Source organism: Pogoniulus pusillus, chromosome 27, assembly GCF_015220805.1.
Source record: "Pogoniulus pusillus isolate bPogPus1 chromosome 27, bPogPus1.pri, whole genome shotgun sequence".
In the NCBI taxonomy this organism is placed as follows: domain Eukaryota; kingdom Metazoa; phylum Chordata; class Aves; order Piciformes; family Lybiidae; genus Pogoniulus; species Pogoniulus pusillus.
In genome coordinates, this window is record NC_087290.1 from 10,151,505 (window position 1) to 10,173,736 (window position 22,232).

Here is a 22,232-nt window from a genome sequence, read left to right on the forward strand (position 1 = left end):
AAAATGGTGCTTCATGAGTGGCTCATTTTACTGGTAGGAAATGTTTAGAAGGACTAGGAGAGATGAGCAACTGTCTGAAATGCAGTCTGGTGCTTTCATTAGAGGCTTCTTGTCCTTAAGCTGTCTCTCACAATATATATACAGATAGACAATGGCCTTGGATGTCAGCCTGGTTTGGGGAGTTTGGTGGCTCTTGCCCTGAATGGGTGCCAGTTATCTCTGTAAAAGATGGAATACACCTTGTCATGAACATGAAAGAATATTTCTGTGGTTACCCAGCTCTGGTGTCAAACACATGCCCTGTACCATGCCTGGAATGGAAATCCAAATGGGAAACACATTTATAAAGTGGAAGGTAACTATTTTGCATTTGCCTCTTGGCTGATAAAATGGATTAAAGCCCCTCTAAAACAGTCAGAATTTGTGACAGACTGGAGGAGCTGGCAAACTCAGAGTGGAAAAGGTGCTGTCTTCACCTCTTTCTGCTTTTATTTCTCTTAAGACCAAACACAGTTAATAGAGATGGTCCACAAAAGTAATCTGTCTTTGTAATATAGTAAGTGCATTTGGTCTGAAAGTGTCTCTGATTCTGCTCTTTGTGTATTGTGTCAAATTGAGCTTTAATACAGTAACTGCCAGACTGTTTTTAATGGTCAGTATTGTCCATGCGAATTCCCTTAGAATTTTCAAGTCCTTATCCCTTGTGTTATGCTCTTAAAATGTGTTTCTCTCCCTACTCTTTATTTTGCCATGGAAACATTATACTTTATCCAGCTAAAGCAAGATGAATGTACACCTTTGCTGCACACATGAGACTGGAAAGCAAGCAAGTAAATTGGTCTCATGTTATCCAGATATAATTTCACGACAGAAACATGTGTGTTCCTCCCTTAGACGCTGGGAATGTGAGGACTCATTTTTGTAATGAGAAAGCTGTTGAGATCTTAATTACAGAGATGGATTCATTTCCATGTCTCTTCACTCTACTCTCTTGCATCTCTTCCATGCTGTGTTCAGGGAGCTATTGGCATCTATGGGAATTACAAAGTGTAGACTGCAGGTTTGTAAACAGCCTGAATCTGTGATAGGCTGCTTTCCCTTTTATTTTCTTACACTTTCTTAGCAGCAGATCTCTTTTCTTTTTCATTCAATTACAGGAATGAGCTAATAAGCCTATTGTAGCATGCTGTTAACCATGAAATCCAGTGGTATTTCTTTCCTGCTTTTAGGTTGTGTTAGTGAAGGACTTTCCCTGTCTCGAGACCATCTTTGCACACATCTTTAAGACCTGTAGCATGTCTGCTGATGTTTTTCCATTTGCAGTGGTGGAGAGGGCTCTTAGTAAAACCATTCTCAAGCACAGAAGTCATTCAAAGCCTGTGCAGTATGTTGGATGCAGGCCCAAGTAAAAAGTAATAAATTCCTTCTTGCTTATTGCTTGCCTCTTTTGATAAGCATTCACATCTTGTGAGCTTACACCTTTCAGCCAGGTCACTGCCCAGATGGAATATGATATATCCAACCACTGTTCCAAAAAGCAATGAGTGCTGCTGGTGAGAAGGAAATAATGTGTCCAGCGGAAATGCAGGTCAGTGAGGCTGGTGGAGCCATCAAGAAACAGCAGAAAGCTTCCAAAGTGTGCACTTCGGAGCATAGTAAGGCTGACAGCTGCTGATGCCTGGATAGGAAGAGAGAAGGAATGTTTATCAAAAGAGATCATCAAGAAGGTAGAGGCTGAATAAAGGAGACCCTCCAGTGATCCGCAGTTTTCCTACCGAGTCTCTGCTTTGCCAGTGGAGGAGTTAATTGTGGCATTGGGCAAGATGCTCTTCTCAGCACAGCTCCAGGAGCACCAGCTAAGGACCTGTCTTATTGGTAATCTATATTTATGCATTAATAAACAGGCATTTTATTTCTTTCAAGTGCAATCCTGTAGAGTGTTTTAAGTAGTATAATTGGTCTGCTATTAAATAAACAAGCTATGTTGTTATTTTTTACATACGTGGTTAGACTCCATGATCTTGGAGGGCTTTTCCAACCTGAATGATGTTTGTGATTCTGTATAAGCTGGCAAGACTAGGAAAATGGTTACCTTCTGTAAAATGTAAACCAGATAATTTCACTGAATCATATCATAACCTAACTCAAAATCTCTGAAGCCAGAGGTCTGAAAGTTGCTTCTGTTCTAACAGCTACACTCTGCAACTCAGCCTGTTGGAGAAGCTGCTTCCCTGGACTGCTTCTTGGCAGAAGGATCTTCTGTAAACTATCTGTTTAGCAATATCTGATACAGCTCTTTATTTTTAAGGGTGATAGATCCACCCTGGATTAGATAAGAATATTCTTTCCCTAATTGCATTAGTATTTAAAAGCTGACGGATGCATATATGTTATTGAAGTAAGACAGAGTAGGAGCATGGGATGATGGAATGGCCTTAGGGCTTTCTGTCTTTGGTTTTCCCTCAACTCTGTTTAGGATCAGCTTATCTTTAATCTACTTGGTGAAGCTTTACAGCAGCCACCCAAGAAATATGTGCAAAGAGATGACTGATCTCAGAGAAGTGCTATGGCACATTTTACAAAGTTTTATAAATTGAAATGAAACTCTGAGCCACAGAAACAAATGTTTGGTGGTTTGGGGTTTTTTGCAAGCTTGAGTGTACTTACAAAGAGGAAATCTGGAGAAGAGCATCCATTACTAAATGCAATTAAAGGGGAGGAAAAAACAACAGCAACTTATTGCAATTCTTGTAAAGAGCTTTGCTGAACTCCTGGGAATAGAAGCCACTGATGCTTCTCTTTCCAGAACTGTTCTTAATGATCTTCATGCTCTGTTCTCTGTTTTTCTAGTGAATTTCCCTTGGTTCTAAAAATCAGCAAGCACATATAACACTTTTGAGACAAGTGAAGTGGAGAAGCAAACTGAGGGCTTCACAGTCCAGCCACATTGGAGGAGGAATATCTGGCACCAAATTTCTGTAGACCAGAAGGGTTATACTGAGACGGGAGTGTTTTGCAGAAGACAGGAATCTGTTGCACTATCTGTAAGTCCTGCATCTGTATTTGAATAGCATGGCTGTTAGTGATCTATAAACTCTCTTTGTTACTTATTGTAAGCTGTAAGTTGTGATGTGGTTAGACAAAATACAGTTCCTTACCTCATTTATTGTATCAAATTTCAGTGTTGTAGGATTCAAAAAGCTCACATGGGTTATGTATTTTTTAGTGTAGATCATATTTTTATTCTTTTTTTTCCCCTCTTTTTAAAGAATTTTTCCATACAAATTTGAAGGTTATTTCCCTTACAGGTTCTCACTTGTGAGGAGATGCATTTTTGTCTTTATCATCAAGATATTATTAACAAAATTTAGAAATGAAAGCACTAAACTAGGCTTGAACAAATTGCCAGAGAGACAGGGTTGAGTCTGTTCTGCCAATTTTAATATTGCATCTATATGTGGAAAGTAAACTACTGCATTTTCCATATCCATTCTCTAATGGTTTTGGTTCAATTCACAATCTAAATAAAACTACACAAGGCTGTATTCTTAGTGTATTTTTTCCTTGTTTGATAACAGCTGGACTTGGTGATCCTGAGGGTCTTTTCCAGCCTGAACGTTTCTGTGATTCTAACACTGTTTTTAGAACTATTTTTGCTGGTGTAATTGTTCTTCTGTAGTTTGAATACCCTGTTCCAAATGGAATTGTTTTTCTCTGTACAATTTCTTATAGGACAGTGACATAAATAAGATACTGTCTTACTCTTTCAGAGTGATTCCAAGGACACAAAGAACTTGCCAGGTGAGTTCAGAGGACATAGTAAGTTAAACTGCAGCCATTAGCACCTTGTCTTCACATTGCCTTTTTTCTTCCAGTAACCCTAAATGTGCAGTTTTGTTAACTGATCTCTTCTTCACACATGTACTGTACAAAGTTACAGAAAATGCAAATGCCTGACCAAAGTTTCTTCTCTATTCTACTTGCACAGAGCTGAAAAATCTAGCTTTAATGTACTGAGCAGGTTTGCAGACAACCCCTCAGAATGTTTTTGTGAGGAAAACCATTCTTGAAGCGTGTTTGTGATGTTGTTTTCACACTGAATGTATAAAGAAGATTACTGAGTACTCTAATTTGGTTTGTAGTTGAAGGGCCTGTTAAAGATGTTGTAACACTCCTGTGTTCAAAGCCTCACAGACTGCCTGCTCATCATGTCTTCCATTCTTGAGAAGATGAAGAAATTTGGCAGTACTGACATGGAGGAACCTGAAGCGACAGATGAACACACGGATGGGGAGGACTCCATGCTGGAGGCACCTGACAGCCTCCAGGGAGCACTCAGCACCAAGGTGCAGCCACCCAAAAGCAACATCTTTGCAAGACGTGGGCGGTTTGTGATGGGGGACAGTGACAAGGACATGGCTCCCATGGACTCCTTTTACCAGATGGATCATCTGGTGGCACCTTCTGTCATTAGATTTCATGCCAATTTGGAGAGGGGGAAACTTCACAAGTAAGTTTGCTGTGTAAAATTTGGTTGTACTGAACAGTTTGACAGCTGCAGAACGCTTTTTGAGCAGCAGTTATTCTCTCCACATGAGCATGCCTGGTTTTTCAGTTTCACTCTTTTCTTTGCCAAAATAAACAATGTTGCATCTGAAAGTGACAACAGCTGTTGTCTCTTGGCACCTCTGAGAATTCAGCCCATGGATGTTTTGCCCAAAATTAGCTGTAGGCCTTTATTGACTTGCCTGAGACTGTTCTTTGAATGGACATCACTCAGAATGAGAAGATGGAATTGCCTGGCACCCAGGCCTGCAGTTAGCCTGCCATCTTCCATGCCTCTTTTATGTCCTGCTGCAACTTCCCAGCAAGAGATGCATAATTTTATCAGGACAGTTGCTTGCATATTTTTTAGATATTGTAGATTTTACAGATCCATCTATGCTAATCCATAGTACTTACTCTTCCCAAAGACAAAAGGAAAACGGTATTCTGCTAGTTTACAAAAGGTTTCCTATCCGATGTTTTAAGTAACTGAACTTTACCCTCGTTAGGCTCCTATCTACAGATTCCATCACAGGCTGCTCAGAAAAAGCCTTCAAATTTTATGACCGCAGAAGGATCTTTGATGCTGTAGCCCAAGGCAACACAAAGGACCTGGATGATTTGCTACTCTACCTTAACAGAACCTTGAAGCATCTCACAGATGATGAGTTCAAAGGTACCCTTTAGAATCACATAATTTAAGTTGCTCTCTTCTTCCAGTAGTGTTTCTGAGATGAAAACAGAATCCATAATCGTGTGAAGTGTCTGCAGGAGGCCCTCTAACAGCCAGCACTTCCCTATGGAATGGGCAGCCCAGTGATTGAGAGGTTACAGCAGAATTCAGAAATTCAGTGACATTTTCTGTGAGGCACTGAATGAGTTTTCCTCTCTGTTCAAAAGGAACCTCACTGATTCCTGCATGCCTGGGAGGAGATGGCAGGTTTGTGATCACTTCTGTAGAGCTGCAATTTTTGCTGTTACAGATCCAGAAACTGGGAAAACCTGCTTACTGAAAGCTATGCTGAATCTGCATGATGGGAAAAACGATACCATTCCTCTGCTGCTGGATATTGCAAGGAAAACTGGAACCCTGAAAGAGTTTGTTAATGCAGAATATACTGACACCTACTACAAGGGTAAGGGAGACAGCTGATGCAGTGAATATCATAGTGATAAGACTGAAGGTTAGATGGGGCTCTCAAGTAGTCCTCTGCTCTCAAGTAGTCCTCTGCGTGAGATCTTGTGCCTGGGGACAGAGCATCTCAAAGTTCCAGTGTGTGGTTAACAAACTGTATTTGTACTAGGGCAGTGTTCTGCTAGGTGCAATACTCTGCCATCGTTCAGCTGTGCTGATTTAATACCAAATTCAGGGGACTTGGTTTTGCTCTCTCTGCCATCTTTGTCTGTTCAGTTCTAGAGGCTTTTAGTCTGCAGAGATCTCCATTCCACCTTCATACATGGAGCTGAATGAATTGTAATAGCTGCAAGCTCTCACTCTGTATTAAACGTTGGAGATTTCTGTCTCATGAGTGTCTCTGCAGGCCAGACTGCACTTCACATCGCCATTGAGAGAAGGAACATGTACCTGGTGAAGCTCTTGGTCCAGAATGGAGCAGATGTTCATGCAAGAGCCTGTGGGGAGTTCTTCAGGAAAATCAAAGGAAAACCTGGCTTTTATTTTGGTAGGGGTGAGCACAGTATGGGCTTTATTGATTGAGGTATCCTAGCATTATCCCAAGTGCAAGCTGTTAAATAATGCCATGCGTGTGGGAGCAGAGGCTCAGAGCTACCAGATGGGCTATTCCACTACTTGGTCCAAATATTTACTCCCAAAGGCTGAGATTAGAAAGAAACACAGTTGGTAGTTGATGGTGTTCATTGTGAGCCTTGTGTCTACATCCTTTGGTTCCTGAGCATTGCGTCCTTTGAAAGGTGATAGCCTTCTGCTAGCTCTCCCTTCACTGCTTTTTTTATGCAGCTGTTTTTCTGTGCTGCAGTTAAACTGCAGATTGATTCTAACAACTGTCACAAGAGCTGGGGCTATATCAGAAATTCACCTCTTCTCAGGGTGACAGATGAAAGCAACACGTTCTTATTTCTATTGATGCAGGTGTGATAATGGCTTTCTGACCACTCATTCCCATTCCTTGCCCACAGGGGAGCTGCCTTTGTCCCTGGCTGCCTGCACCAATCAGCTCTGCATTGTGAAATTCCTCCTGGAGAACCCCTACCAGGCAGCCAGCATTGCTGCTGAGGACTCCATGGGCAACATGGTGCTGCACACACTGGTGGAGATTGCAGATAATACCAAGGATAATACCAAGTTTGTTACCAAGATGTACAATAACATATTGATCCTTGGGGCTAAAATTAACCCAATGCTGAAGCTAGAAGAACTCACCAACAAGAAAGGGCTGACTCCATTAACTCTGGCAGCCAAAACAGGGAAGATAGGGGTAGGTGAGCAAAGGTGTTTAGCTGTCCCATTCTGTGCCAAGTTATACATAGTACATGCAAAACATTTATGCAGGACAGATTTTATCACTGCTTATTATTGGGACCTTTTACTTAAGACGAATTCCTGCTGCAGTTTAAGTTGCAAAACTGCACAGTCTTTAAAGGCTATGAAGTGTGTGTGTGTGTTTCTGTGCCCAGCTGGCATTACTCATAAACCACTGGTATGCAGGGCAGCCCAAGAGGAAGCAGTGGGTCTCTGCTGTCATCTGAACTACTAGAGGCTTCTGCCTGGCTGCTGTAACTGATTTTCTGGCAGTCTCCATTTGAAATGGCTGCCCAGAGATCTGTGACATCCATCTCTGCCTTTCTTGTGCAGTTTTGAGACAGATAATGGCAAGTTGTAAGTGATATTTGTGTTTCTCATCTCTTGACATCCACTGAGAAAATTGTGTTTGCTTCAGACTTTGATCTCTGAAGTGCTTGAGAGGTTGGACTTCAGTACAGTTAAACTAGGCAGAAATTATCCACTGTCTTGTGGAGGTACTGAGGAGGTGGAAGTCCATTAGCACTGAAATGTTGCTTGTGTTGTTTTTTTGCAATTAGATTTTCGCTTACATCCTCAGACGAGAGATCAAAGATCCTGAGTGCAGACACTTGTCTAGGAAGTTCACTGAATGGGCCTATGGACCTGTCCACTCTTCTCTGTATGACCTCTCCTGTATAGACACGTGTGAGAAAAATTCCGTGCTTGAGATTATTGCCTACAGCAGTGAAACCCCAGTGAGTATGAGCCTCCTTGGCATGTCGGACACAGGCCCAGGAGTGCTGGGCGAGAGCTCCATGTTCACACAGCTCATCTTCAGCCTCATTTCTGTAACCCAGCAGCCTCCCCTCCTGAATTTAAGGCTAGTGCTGAAGATGAATATCAATAGCTCTTTCAAAGCCCAGCACATACTGGTCCCCCAAGGTTCTCCTCTTTCTCGTTCCATTCAGAACCGTCATGAGATGCTGCTGGTGGAACCCCTTAACAGGCTGCTGCAAGACAAGTGGGACCGGTTTGTCAAACACTTGTTTTACTTCAACTTCTTCGTCTATGCCATGCATATCATCATCCTCACTGTAGCTGCTTACTACAGACCTGTAGAGAAGAAGGAAAAGGTATGTTACTTCTGTCATATATCAGGGGAGCCACCCATGGTAGCCCAGGTCTGCCTCCTATCTGAATGTGTGCTCCTAACATCAGAATTTTCCTCTTCCTGAAGGCACAGGTAGGTTCTGATCCTTCTTGTTTCCCAGTCTTGCCCCTTGCTGCAACACATTCAGAAACTTAACCTGTGTCCCAGAAATGTTTTCAGCTTCTGTCAAGACCAGGTCTTTCCTATCTCCAGTTCTGCTGAACATATCTTCCTGTCTTATGCAGCCTCCCTTCACATTTGGTCACAGCACTGGGGAGTATTTTCGGGCAACTGGAGAGATCCTGAGTGTACTGGGAGGTCTCTATTTCTTTTTCAGAGGGGTAAGATACTGAAACTTCTTTTTGCTGTCTGGGTAGATGCAGGAATAAAACATATTTTTCCCATTCATTAGCACTGACTGCTAAGAAAATTCATGTTTTGGTCTAGAGTCACAAATATTTCCTCTTGCCCTGGTGCATACCTATTGAGTAAAAAAGGACCGTTCTCAGAAGTCAGTGCACAGCTCAGCAATTACCCTGGCCAAAGTTTCAGAATGGGGTATTGCAAATTTTGCCTCTGTTAAAGCTGACCTGTCCCACTCCTTCCTCTTGGCAGCCAGTGGAGAGTGTGCAGTGAATCACAGGCCCTCAAAACAGGGATTGGATAGGTTGTCTTCAAAGAAGACAGCAGACATTAGAGAAACAAGTGTCACTGGAAGAGTAACTGCCCAGATCTTGTGTCAGTGCTTTTGTCAGTGGTTTTGAGCAGTTCTTGTGGAAAGCTTTATAGTTACCAGCTGCCTGGTGTAGGTATCAGTGCTTGGTTGAAGCATTCTCATGAGACTGAATCCCTGCTCACATGCAGACCTGGTCTTACTCCCTTTTGTTTTTCAGATACAGTATTTTGTGCAGAGGCGCCCATCGTTCAAGACGCTGATAGTGGACAGCTACAGTGAGGTTCTTTTGTAAGCTCCAACATCTTTGTTTGCATTTCAGCATGAAACAGATGAGAGTGTGAGATCTGTAGCTTTGGCTGAAGCCACCTGTCATAAGTAGATGTTTTGCCATTATTCCCTGGGTCCTTACAAAATACTTGCTAGTAGAGATCGCAGCACTTGAACAGGTGGGTTTGGATCAGTAACCTCCTTTGGAGGTAAAGCAAATGAAATGTCTTGAAGTTCAGTGACTTACATACAGCAGAGTTAGGAATAGATCTCCAAGTTGGACTTGACATTGAGTGTATGTATTGGGTGTGCAGAAATCCTCCCATTCCTAAAGAAAGCTTTTGCCTCTTCATAATTAAGCCCTTTCTCTTCCCAGCTGCAGTGCTCCTGAACAGGGCAATTTCTTGGGTCTGTGGAAAGAGAGGGAGGGCTGAAGAAATTATTATTTCCAAAGTCTTTCCTTCTTTCCCGTCCCAAGGAAGAGCAGGAATGAGACTATAGAAGTTCGTATGTGGGGAAACTGAGAAGTTTTCAGGAGGAGCTGTTGGATTTGGGGAGGGAAAGAATGAAGGGAAGAGAGGGAATGTCTGCCAAACTTCCTTTGTGTTCTGAAGAATTCTTCATTCTGCTGAATATTTCATGGGGCTCCTCTATTGCTACTCTGCATTCAGACCATGCTTGTCTTCCAGCTTTGTTCACTCCTTACTCCTCCTGAGCTCTGTGGTGCTGTACTTCTGTGGCCAGGAACTGTATGTGGCTTCCATGGTCTTCTCCTTGGCACTGGGCTGGGCTAACATGCTGTACTACACCCGTGGCTTCCAGCAGATGGGCATTTACTCTGTCATGATTGCTAAGGTTAGTCCAATGAGTAGATAATGAGGGCACCAGAGTGCTCAAACACTGCCAACAGCCCCATTTCCAGAATAGAAGTCACCATATCTACCTCCATGATGCCACTGGGTGATCTTGTACCACTCTGCTGTACTTGGCCACTGTTTTCCCAGTGAAGTGACACAATTTAAGTTTTGTAGGAATACCTCCTGCTCCTCATCCACACATTTTATAGCAGTATTGATACTAATATTACTACCTTTCATGCTTCAAAACATGGATAGGCATGGATGGAAGTAGACTGAGAGCAGTGCAAACTGGTCTGGTGTAGAATAGCACAGCTGTCTACCAGCTGAAAATGTCTTTAGGTATCATTTAGATGTTACCAAATAGATCATTTAGCTCAGAGACAGTAAATGCCTGATAAACCTCTCTATATGATGTAGACAGCTAGCCCAGGAGGGAAAGAAAGATGCAGCTGTCTTCATGTGGTTTACACTTACAAAGATGAAACTATTTGGCATACATATGACTGGCACATGTGTGTGAACTGTTGCATGAAGAACAGAGGAAAAGTTTTCCTTTATTAAAGTTCATTATCTCAGCAGGATCAACTCCCATTTAATGCATGAAGTACAAGGTCACAGCAAATAGCTTCTTGAGATGAAGCAGTAACTTCTACCAGTTTTTATTGCAGGTTTTATTCAAGTTTTAGCAATGTAAAAATATTCTGTTTCCATGTTACAGATGATCCTTAGAGATTTATGTCGCTTCATGTTTGTCTATCTAGTATTCCTCTTGGGATTTTCTACAGGTAAATACATGGAGTTATTTTCTCTTATCTTCCTAAACCTCAGCAAAATTAATTTTCAAGTGGCTTAGACTATTTTGTGTCCAGCTGTAAAATAACAAATTAACCTAATAAGAATTTTAAAAAAATCTCTTTGGAATGACAATAGTGTACAGTAATTTAGTACATCTTTCCATCCCTGGAGCTCAAACTACTTGGCAAAGCCAAATGGAAAAGCAGTGATCCTGTTCTTTATAGTTAAAAAAATAAGATTCACAGATTCATAGAATGGTTTAGGTTGGGAGGAACCTTAAAGATATCTAGTTCCTAGAATCAACCAGGTTGGAAGAGACCTCCAAGATCATCCAGTCCAACCTAGCACCCAGCCCTATCCAATACCTGTGTACTTCCAACTGCAGTGCCATGTGCAGGGACACCTTCCGCTAGCCCCAGCCAGCCTGGCCTTGAACGCCTCCAGGGAGGAAGCATCCACAACTTCCCTGGGCAACCTGTGCCAGTGTCTCACCACCCTCACTGTAAAGAATGTCTTCCTAATCTCCAGTCTAAATCTACCCTTCTCAAGATTCAATCCATTCCTTCTTGTCCTGTTCCTACAAGCCCTTCTAAAAAGTCCCTTCTCAAGCTTTCTTGCAGGTGCCCTTCAGGTACTGGAAGGTCCCTTTAAGGTCTCCCCAAAGCTGTCTTTTCTCCAGGCTGCTGTCAGTTATGGGGAGTATTTTACAGAGCAGTGTCACTGGGGGCAATGCACCATGAAGAAACAATCTGTTACCTCTCTGCTCCTTTTCATTACTTGCAATTATGATCTTCACTTCATTCTTCAGCCTATAACTGTGATCCCTCTTTTGCAACAGCTGTGGTGACTTTAATTGAAGAGGACAACGAGGGGCAAGACACAAACAGCTCGGAATATGCCCGGTGCTGCCACGTGAAGCGAAGCCGCACGTCCTACAACAGCCTCTATTACACCTGCTTGGAGCTTTTCAAGTTCACAATCGGCATGGGGGACCTGGAGTTCACAGAGAACTATAAGTTCAAGTCTGTGTTTGTCAGCCTTTTGGTTCTTTATGTCATCCTTACCTACATCCTCCTGCTCAACATGCTTATTGCACTGATGGGGGAAACTGTGAGCAAAATTGCACAGGAGAGCAAGAGCATCTGGAAACTCCAGGTACATGGGTTCTGAGGCTGCTGTCCAAGAAAGAGGGTGTGGGAAACCATAAGGAATTTCAGAATCTTTAGGAGTGACTTTTCTGAATAATGAGTCACTGCTGCTTTCTGATTCCCCTGAACAGTTCCTTAAAAAAAAAGTGTCCCACTTCCTTTTCCAGCCATATTTGATGTTTGGCCTGAGCAGATGTTCCTAGTGTTCCACAGATGTTTAGCATTTGATGAGGTATTTTGTAATTAGACAGAATTATTTGGGCTTTGATGATGGAAAATTCTGATCAGACTATGAAGACAGGGATTATGTGAGGGACAAAATGGTCTTTACTAGGATCTCAAAGGCACATCAGTATTTGTTTGAGATGCAAAAAGGAACTTTGTAGTTGTGGTCACAGGGCAGTAATTCAGAATCACAGAATGTCAGGGGCTGGAAGGGACACTGAAAGCTCATTCAGTCCAACCCCCCTGCCAGAGCAGGTTCTCCTGTGCCAGAGCAGGTTCTCCTGTGCCAGATCATACAGGAACACATCCAGGCAGGTTTTGAATACCTCCAGAGAGGTAGACTCCACAACTCTCCTGGGCAGCCTGTTCCAATGTTCTGTCACCCTCACAGTGAAAAAATTCCTCCTCGTGTTTACATGAAACTTCCTGTGCCTCAGCTTCCACCCATTGCCCCTTGTCCTGTCATCAGGCATCACCGATTCAGCATTTCTATGATGATGTTTAAGAGATGGTCACGATGCCAGCTCTCAGATGGTGAGAGTGACAGAAGCTGAAGGTTTTTAGAATAAAGGCAGGGTTTGGGATTTGGATGACTTTGGAAGAGCAGCCTCTCAGTGCTTTGCTTTCTTTTGCCTGCTAGAGAGCTGTCACAATCCTGGACATTGAGAACAGCTACCTGAACTGCTTCAGGCGCTCCTTCCGCTCTGGGAAGCAAGTCTTGGTGGGGCTCACACCTGACGGCCAGGATGATTACAGATGGTGTTTTAGGTAACCTGTTTGTGTGCCAAGTGGACAATCTCTTACAGACAAAAAAACATTAAGGTATCTGGTATATGGGAAGCAAAACTTGCCCCCTGGAGCACTCTGAAAAGTAGTGCACCGATATTGTCTACAGCAGTCAGTTTAATCTGATTTCTGGGTCAGATCTGAGGCTTTGAAAGGTAACAGTTTGTGATATAAACTCATCCTGGGGTTGTCTGGTGATCCTCTGACTAGATACTGGTTTTGTTGTTCCCTTCCCAGGGTTGATGAAGTGAACTGGTCCATGTGGAATACTCATCTGGGCATAATCAATGAAGACCCTGGGTACTCGGGGGACCTCAGGAGAAATCCCAGCTACACTATTAAGCGTGGTAGAGGTGAGGGCTTCGGGGACCTAAATCCTGGTATGGGCTACACACTGGGGACAGAAGCAGTGCCAATGAATTGTTAGGGGGCAGTCAGTTTATGCACTTAAAGATAATGGCAGTAGCAAAGATAATGGCTTTTTCAGTCAGCCAAAGGACTAAGTGGGCTCATTATTCACATAGGAGTTTCAGTCTCTCATTCTGATTGTAGCTTTTAGAAGGCAGGCAGTATGTGTAAATCCTGAGGAGATGGCATAGTGTGTGATGGCAGCCAGAAAGCCATGGAGATACTTTGGAGGTCCAAAACCTTGTAGTTTGGGAGCTCAGCATCCAGCATAGAAGTATTTAACTGTGCAGTCAGTCTCTGCTGTACTTGCCAGCTGTAATATGGAAAACTCATGGAACTGTATGGGGAAGAAAACCACAAAACCCTTTCTTCCTGCTTCTTTCTTCTTTCATCAGCTTCCTATTTAAACCACTTGTGTATTTTCTTCTGTTTCTCTAGAGGGGAATAAATTAACCATTCAGTTCCTTTTTAGTTTCAGGGAAAAACTGGAAAACATTGGTTCCACTTTTAAGAGATGGAAGCAGGAGAGAAGAGATTCAAAAGGTACCAGAAGAAGTAAAATTAAAACCTATTTTGGAACCCTATTATGAGCCAGAAGAATCTGAGACGTTGAAGGAATCACTTCCAAAGTCAGTCTAATCTTACTTCTGAGCAGCAGCTTAATTCTAGTTGCCTGTGTTGGTCCTCACAAGTGGGACAATTTGATCACTTGATTGACAGGAACAGGGATATTTTGGAGAAAGGTCAGAGGAATGAGGAAATGCCATGTGCAAAGAGTCATTAAGTATGCTAAATAAATTATTTGTTGTTTTAAGATCATGTCTTCATGGTTATTTTTAATATAAATCAGCAAGAAACTGTCTGTACTAATTGGTTAATGGTTGCTTGGATAGATACTAGATCTAGGCAGCCTCATGGAGTGTTAGAAGCAGCTCCCAGAACTGGGGTTTTGTTTTCTGAATGAACATATTGAGAATTTATCACACTTAAAAGCTATCTGGAAGGTAGCTAGCCCCTTTTTAGTGCATATTTTGTCTCCAATTTTATTTGTTTCTTTTGCTGTTTGGAAGTGCTGTCATCCATTTCTGAGATCCTGGCTGCCTTTTGGATTCTTACCGAACAGAAGCTTCATGAGGTTCTGCAGGTTGATGCCTGTGCCCAGGAATGGATGTTCTGTTGTCAGTATGAAAGTAACAACCCCACCTCGAATACTGAATCCAGTCCTGGTGTCCACATCATAAGGAGGACAGAGAGATATTGGAATGAGTCCAGAGGAGGGCCGCAAAGATGATCCAAGGGCTCGAGCACCTCTGTTGTGTGGACAGGCTGAGGGAGCTGAGATTGTTCAGTCTAGAGAAGAGAAGACTCTGAGGGCTTTTAAAGCTACCTTCTAATATCTGAAGACATCCTGCAGGAAGGCTGCAGAGGGAATTTTCATAAGGATGTCTAGAGACAGGACAAGGTGGAATGGTTTGAAGTTGAGGGAGAGTAGGGTTAGACTGTACCTAAGGAAGAAGCTCTTCAGTATGAGGGTGAGACTCAGGAGTAGGCTGCCCAGAGAGGTTGTGGGTGCCTCTTTCCTGGGGGTGTTTAAGACCAAGTTGGATGAGGCCCTGACTAACCAAGACTAGTTGAGAGGTGTCCCTGCCCATGGCAGGGAGGTTGGAGTAGATGAGCCATCCCTGGAGATGTTCAAGAAAAGACTGGATGAGGCACTTAGTACCATGGTCTAGTTGATTGGATAGGGCTGGGGGATAGGTTGGATTGGATGATCTGTAAGGTCCCTTCCACCCTAAGCTATTCTATGAACAAAAGCACCTATAGAAAATTTGTTATCACTCAACACCCTGAGCACAGTGTATCTGACACCTTCTGTCTGCTTTCAGGTTCTCTTTCTTTTAAAAACAAGTATTTTTGTGAGCAGCTACAAGCCCTGATTTGTTTGGCTTTGCAGCCTGAAAAACTAACCAACCAATTATGAAACTAGAAAAGGACTGATAAAGGAGCAGTAAAAATCACCAAGAGCCCAGAGGTATGTTCCTATGAGGGAAGCTTCTTGGAAAGCAGATAAATAAATGGGACATAGGGAAAGAATGCAAAATGATGAATGATCTAGAGATGTTGTTACTTTTTTCTCTTAACACAAGAATAAATATACTCTGTGAAGTTTTAAAGGTTGAATAGTCAAAATCAATGAAATAAATGTTTCTCTTACACTGTCTGAGTAAAGTCCAGAATTCACAGTTATTGTTACTGAGGCTAAAGGCTTAACCAGATCCCAAATTTGACATTTATTTAGATAACAGATGAACTTTGCACAAAGTAAGAGATAGTGGTTATAGAGAATATATGTTTCAAAGGTCAGTTGTATAATAATGTATAACAATAATCTTGAAATTAGAAAGTTTTTGTTCTTGACTTTGACAGCAACAACAGGAGCAGAGAAATCTGGAAACTGACCTGGCTGGATTTACAAAGAGAATCAGGAAAAATATCTGGGAGACAAAACAGGCAGATATGCTGAAACTATAGATAGGAGCCCTGGAAAGAGAGAAAAGGAGAAACTTTGGCATCCTCTTGAGAAGTGACTGGCCAGAGAGGAACTAAGGATAAGAGAATTTGTCTTGTAGACAGTTGGCTCAGTATTTCAGCTGAGCAAGAAAATTCATAGAATGGTTTGGGTTGGAAGGGACCTTGAAGATCATCTAGTTCCAACCCCCCCTGCCATCAGGTTGGAACATCCAACATCTTCCACTAGCCCAGGTTGCTCAAGGCCTCACTGACCTGGCCTTGAACATCTTCAGGGAAGGAGCATCCTTGACGTCCCTGGGCAATCTGTTCCAGTGTCCCACCCAAAAGTAAGTTGTTTTACCTTAATCCCTGTTATGCATCACTGAAACACTTAGAGCCCTCAGTTCCCCAGGACACTGTGCACGTGCAAGTATCCTTAAACCAACAAGGTTTTTCACCAGGGGTTTCAATTTGAGCATGTGCACTGTTTCTGTGCCTGCACTTAAAGTTCAGTTGTGCTGAAGCACTCCTGTGAAATTAGCCACAGTGCACCATCTTTTTGCCAGGGAGAGCCCTTAAGGGTGGCCTGGAACACCTCCAGAGCCTGTAGTCAAAGAACATTTGTATGAGTCACTGGTGTTGCAAAGTGGTTTGCTGGAGGGGCCAGCTGCAAATCACTGGGAAAACTGGAATCAAAGGTATAGAAAATTGAGCCAGCCTTTGAAAGATACCTCCTATAAATATTCTGCATTTAGGACTGGAAAATTCACTATTCTTGAAGAGAAGCTCTTAGTATATTTATGTACAGACTGTCCTTCATTGTTGTTAGATGAAGTCTTGCTTGGCTCTTCTACTGGAGTCAGGATTTCTCACAGTCTTCCTTTCTATACAGCAATAGATTTCCACAAATTCCCCTCGCCGAGGAATCTGATGGAATCCAGCTGCTTTATTTGAAATAGTAGCACCACCTAGAGGGCCAGGAATTCTTGCTGCTTTGCTTAATGTCATTCAGGACAAATGGAATTTTATTTTCGTAGTGTTTGTAGGCTATAACCAAAGACACTTGCCAAAGGATTTGAAGAAATTGTTTGAAGTTAAACTCAACAAGTTTTGTCTCTGGTGGACAGGGGAACATCAAAGGCTATTTAAGGTAGGTGTGTTCAGTGTCATACCATTGATAGCAGTCTCCACAGCTTCTACTCTGGCATGGTTCTCTGTGCTGAACATGGCAAGAGACAGTCCATATGTAAAACAAGCACAGCTGAGCAGACAAGACAAGTTGAGAGAGTGAAGTAACTTCTGTTTTTATACTATTATGAGTAAATGTAGACTGGGGCTGACCAGAAAACCCTCTTTGGTTGTCTCCATGCCTTTATGTGCCAGGGCAAACATATGCTTGTAAAGCACACCAGGGTCATGATAAAGCTAGAAAGCATCTGTGAAATTTTTGTATTTCCTGTGAGGGATCCATTTCTCATAATTATCAGCCTGGGCAGAGACCAAATCCACTCCTTACATTCCATCTTGATTTCCATCAAGTGCCTATCCAGAAGGATTGATCAGCTGCCCTGGGTAAGCTCACAGAATACAGATCTTTGCCTTCCTGTCCCTTTCTGTTCCAGCAAGATTACAAAGGCTGCAGGGGACTGCTTAATGAAAAACCTGACAGGCTAGAATTCAGAGGGGGAACATCCATCAGTGTAATGTAAATGCCCTGCCTTTGTGGGATAGGGTGGTGCTGGTGGGTTTTTTGGTTGCATCTTTTAAATCCCTGACTCTTCTCTGGGAAGCAAACAAAACAATCTTGCTTTTCTAGAGCGAGTTATTACTATCTCTTAGAATTTCCAGCCATATCATCACTGAGTCGCTGCAGCAGCAGGAATTTGTTTCCTGCAGATGGGGAGGTATAGCCTGGCAGTGACTCCAAGCTGCTGTTGCACACATTTATTCAGTCAGCTGGCCAAGGCTCTGTTTGCCACCATTCACTTCATCTCATTCCACCAAGGCCCTGAGAATTGTCTTTGGAAATGAAGGTACGTCTCTGTCAGGCAGACTGGGTAAGATCCCTGTGAGGGATGTGCTTGTTCTGAAGCGACATTGACCACAAAGACTCAGGGTGGAGAGCTGCAGCTAACCCCCAGGGAAGAGAGATGGCTTGCCAGGAAGTCTTTGTGCTTTAACCAAGCTTTGCTAGCACCAGCACCTTTCTATTCCTCCTGCTAGACACATCTGCTGGCTGAGGAGGAGCGTGGTTTTGCAACACATTATCATCACTTAGGTTGTATTGTGGAGCTTCTGCTCATCTTGGCAGATATGTTTTGTGTGGTCTCACAAAATCCATGTCTAGAGCACTTGAGGAGTTCTTTAGTTTGAAGTCTGCATAATTAACTTCATGCTGAAGGTGGCTAGAAACAGCACTTGGTTCCCTAAGGCTTGCAGGAAAAAATATGGCCTCTTGCAGTTATTAGTCACCTTAATTTGTGTCTGCACTAAGTGCTCACTGTCAGATGATCAGGTTCAACAGCTGTATATATCCACCAGCTCCCAGTAACCACACTGCACAAAGGCAAAAGAATTGAAGGGTGTTTAAGTGCCCACCTCCTGTCTGTGGGTAATTAGTAATGACTGCAACTCTGTGTGGGATGGGAGAGAGCAAGAAGAGGTGAGCTGCATGAGGGCGAGTTGGGAATTGAAAATGGGCTGATGGACATGTGGTAAAAACCTGAGCTCGGTACTTTACAGCATTGCTCTACCCGAGGTGCAGCTTGGCTGTTCAGCCAGGTAAATTGAACTGTTGTGTCTTTCAAACACCAATCATTTCTGAATTAGCTGAGAAAAAGACACTTCTTACCTGAAAAGCTCCGAGCCACCCAGCCTGCTGTCTGTGTGTGCTCATTGTGTCTCCTGCAGCAGCTGCCAGTGGAGTCTGAATAGCCCTTGTCCTAATGAAACATTCATGGTAATCCCTTCTCAGGGAGCACGTCCCTGGTTTCTAATGGGGTCCATGGGAGACACCAGGGCCCACAAGAGGGCCCCCACGCCATGTGTAGGGATGCTGCCTGCTCCTTCTGGGGTACCCCAAAACCGACTCCCCAGCAAAGCCCCTCTCTCTGACACCACTGCCTTGATTTGCTGCCCCTGACCAAATTGTATTCATCTTTGCCAAATGCCAGCTCATCCTGCCACTCCTCTGTAGCATCTGTATCACACTAGCACACTGCTCCATCATGTGTCTGTGCTGGAGTACTCAGCACTCAGAAATCTATAAAGTGTGTGCACAGTCAGTGCTGCTGTGCTACAAAACACAGGGGATCCTGCCAACCCAATGGCCTTAAGGGCTAAAGCTGGTGGACTGGGGTTCTGATGCCTGAGGTTTTCAGAGCCTCAGCAGCAGGAATTTTATACAATGTTTTGTAACAAAACCCTGTGGTAAATCTTCCAAACTCAAAAAAAAAAAAAAAAACCCCAACCCTCCATGTACATTTTCAATCCCAGGTAATATGATGTTCAGAGCAACCTATTGCCAGTCAGCATCTTGGGTATGTAACATCAGCTGTAATGTTTTGGTGCATTAGAATCTTCTTGCAGTGAAGGATACTTCTTACAAGTTTTTCTTGCCTCATCAGCCAACAGGCATGGATTTACTAAGGCCTGGGAGGAAGAGGTCTTGATTGACACTGCCAGGTGCAGCATGGACATTCTGGATCGTCTTGATGTGGTTATAGGGCTCTGAAGTGCTTTCCATCACCCACACCATCCAGACTGGGATTACTTTGACTCTGGAATAGTTTCCAGAGGGAAAATATGGACCAAATTTCTCATACACAGGATGTTCAACTGTAAAAAAGCATTTCAAAATAGATGGTGAGGAGAAATGAACCAAATGACCTCACCAGGCTCTGTCTTTCTGGTGTGTTTGTGATACTGTGGCAGAGATACATCACCATTAGTAACACTTCCTGTCTCAATGTGCAGGCAATGAGTAGACATGAAGAGATGTGAACACCTCCAGGATCACAGAGGTTTTTCAGACTTCATCATCATCGAGAACAGAACTCCTTGGTCATTGTTGTATACTCAGCCTTTAAAATCAACAGTCCAGTCACCTAGCTGTTGGTATGAAAACTCGTGGCACCTGGAATTGCCGTGTCAAGTCCAGTCACCCAACTGTTGGCATGAAAGCTCCTGTCGCCTGGAACTGTCATGTCAGCTGGATGCTCCACAGCCAGCGAGAGCACCTCCCAGTTACAGGAACTGGAAGGAAATGTCCTACTCACTTGACCAGTAAGAGCAGTTTTAAGCCTTGTCACTAAGTCAGTCATTTGTTTCCAAGCTGATAGTAGTAGGCTTGGCCCAGGCAGTTGCTCTCATTCCAAGGGCAAAGGTGGAACCACTTAAATAAAAGGGATCATGTCCTCAGATCCTGTTAGAGAGGGAAAACCAGGAGTGTTTAATTGGCAGAGGAAAAGGAAGACAATGTCCCTTGTTACCAGAAGGATACAGAAGAGTGGAGTCCAGGGCTGGAACTAAGTAGAGGTTTCTCAAGGCAAGGACAGACAGAAGCAGGTGTATCTTAGCTGAGCACTGAGTAGCACAGAACTGAAGCACTGACAAAGAGACAAGATTATTTGATTTGCATAACAGGGGTCTGACTAGAATAATGGTTGAAATTAAACCAGGGAAAATACATCCTGAGAAGACTCTCTTTCTGTGGGGCACAAACAGTGTGTGTCTGCTCTTAGAAACCTCTTGGGAGACATTGGAAGTTCCAACCTTCATCCAACATAAAAAAATATACCCAGTGCCATCCTGACTGCAGCAACTTGGCACTTGCAGGTTTTAGCTCTCTTGTTGCGGGGAGCCAAAGTATCTGAGGGTTTCTTTCAACTGGTAGATGTTCACTTTCAACTCTGCTTCACTTATTTCCCAGAAAGAGCTTTACAAAAAGTGGGAAGGGCTTGCAAGGATTTAATTAACTTAAATTATAATTAGTGAGTGTCTCATATGCTGTTACAGTTCTGGCAAAGTTTAGCTGTCAGTGTAAGACCTGATCGTGGGTGAATTTTTGTTCCCTTTATGTTTTTTTACAGATCTAAGAAGATCTTTGGAGGAGAGGGAGAAAAAAAAATTCCCTGGATTTAGATGGATTAGACAGGTAAAAATCTTTTCCTTTTGGAAAAGAAGTTTGATGCTTTTAAAAGCAAATGACTGAGCTATTAGTTCAACCTGAAGTTATTACAACATTTGAGTTTCCTCCCCAGGTTTGGTGATCAACCTCCAAAGAGTGCTTGAGTCAAACATTGGCAGTAAAGACCTGAGCAAAAAAATGTAGCATACAGGTGGGGCTTGCTTTTTTCATGGTATGTTCCTGCAGGCATTTTCATATTGCTTAATTCCCCTTTGCTGCTAAGCATTACCAGAAACTGTTCACCACAACCGAGGGTACAAACTCACACTAAAATAGCTGGAGAACAACCCTGGCCTAGGTGGGGCTGTGAGGCTCAGGCCAGCCAAGCACTTTGTGCTCTGGCAGACCTCAATGAAGTGTTGCTTGCTTTTTCACACAGGAGACATGAACCAATAGAAGTTCAAAGTGCCCATCTTGTGGTCTTAAAACTGGTTTGAGTTTTTTTCCTCAAATAGAAGCTTCCAAAGATTGTGTATCCATGTGAGCCTCTCCCACTGGCTGCACACAGGCTGTCACCTACAGCACCAGCAAACAGCAGGTGCAGACAGGACAGAGACAAGAAGTATCCAACACCCCACGTGTCTATAGTGTGATGGCTGGAGAAGGCCTCTGTAGGTTTGCACTGTGGCTTTTGGCCTCAGGAGTGGCAGGGGATGCTAACAGTAGCACACATGCAGGAAAAGAAAATCAACCTTTAAAAAGCAATGTGCATCTCTGAATTCAGGTTGCAGTTCTTGTAATCACAGAGAATTCTTTCTTTTGCAGGGAACAAGATACAGTAACACCAATCTATTAAGCAAGAGTTGTGACATTATTTTTGTTCCTTCTAAAGCTTGTGTAAAATGCCCCATCAAAGGCAAGTTCTAAGGGTCAGGGTCAATCTGTCCTCTGAAAATTAGATGATGAGGAGAGACTGAGGGAGTTGGGGCTGTTCAGTCTGGAGAGAAGGCTCCGAGGTGACCTTATTGTAGTCTTTTAATATCTTAAGGAGGCCTGTAATCTAGTTCTTCTCACCTAAACATTCTAGGTAGCTTCAAACTAGCACAACAAAAAACTGGGGAGGGACTCTTTAGGATGTCAGGTAGTGACAGGACTGGGGGGAATGGAACAAAGCTAGAAATGGGTAGATTCAGACTGGATGTTAGGAATTTCTTCAGCATGAGGGTGGTGAGAGCCTGGAATGGGTTGCCT

At 43.1% G+C, this 22,232-nt stretch overlaps 1 protein-coding gene across 1 annotated transcript; it reads left to right on the forward strand.

Moving 5' to 3' along the window:
- The first annotated feature begins 3,775 nt into the window (after positions 1-3,775).
- TRPV1 (transient receptor potential cation channel subfamily V member 1) lies at positions 3,776-14,156 on the forward strand. Its single transcript, XM_064166316.1, has 16 exons — positions 3,776-3,801; positions 4,187-4,510; positions 5,055-5,221; positions 5,529-5,681; positions 6,087-6,227; positions 6,703-7,001; positions 7,606-7,782; positions 7,996-8,160; positions 8,423-8,518; positions 9,071-9,141; positions 9,810-9,975; positions 10,699-10,765; positions 11,614-11,930; positions 12,789-12,916; positions 13,172-13,287; positions 13,815-14,156. The coding sequence occupies exons 2-16, from the start codon at positions 4,209-4,211 to the stop codon at positions 13,979-13,981; spliced, it is 2,532 nt and encodes an 843-aa protein (XP_064022386.1). The 5' UTR covers positions 3,776-3,801; positions 4,187-4,208; the 3' UTR covers positions 13,982-14,156.
- The last annotated feature ends 8,076 nt before the right edge of the window (positions 14,157-22,232 follow it).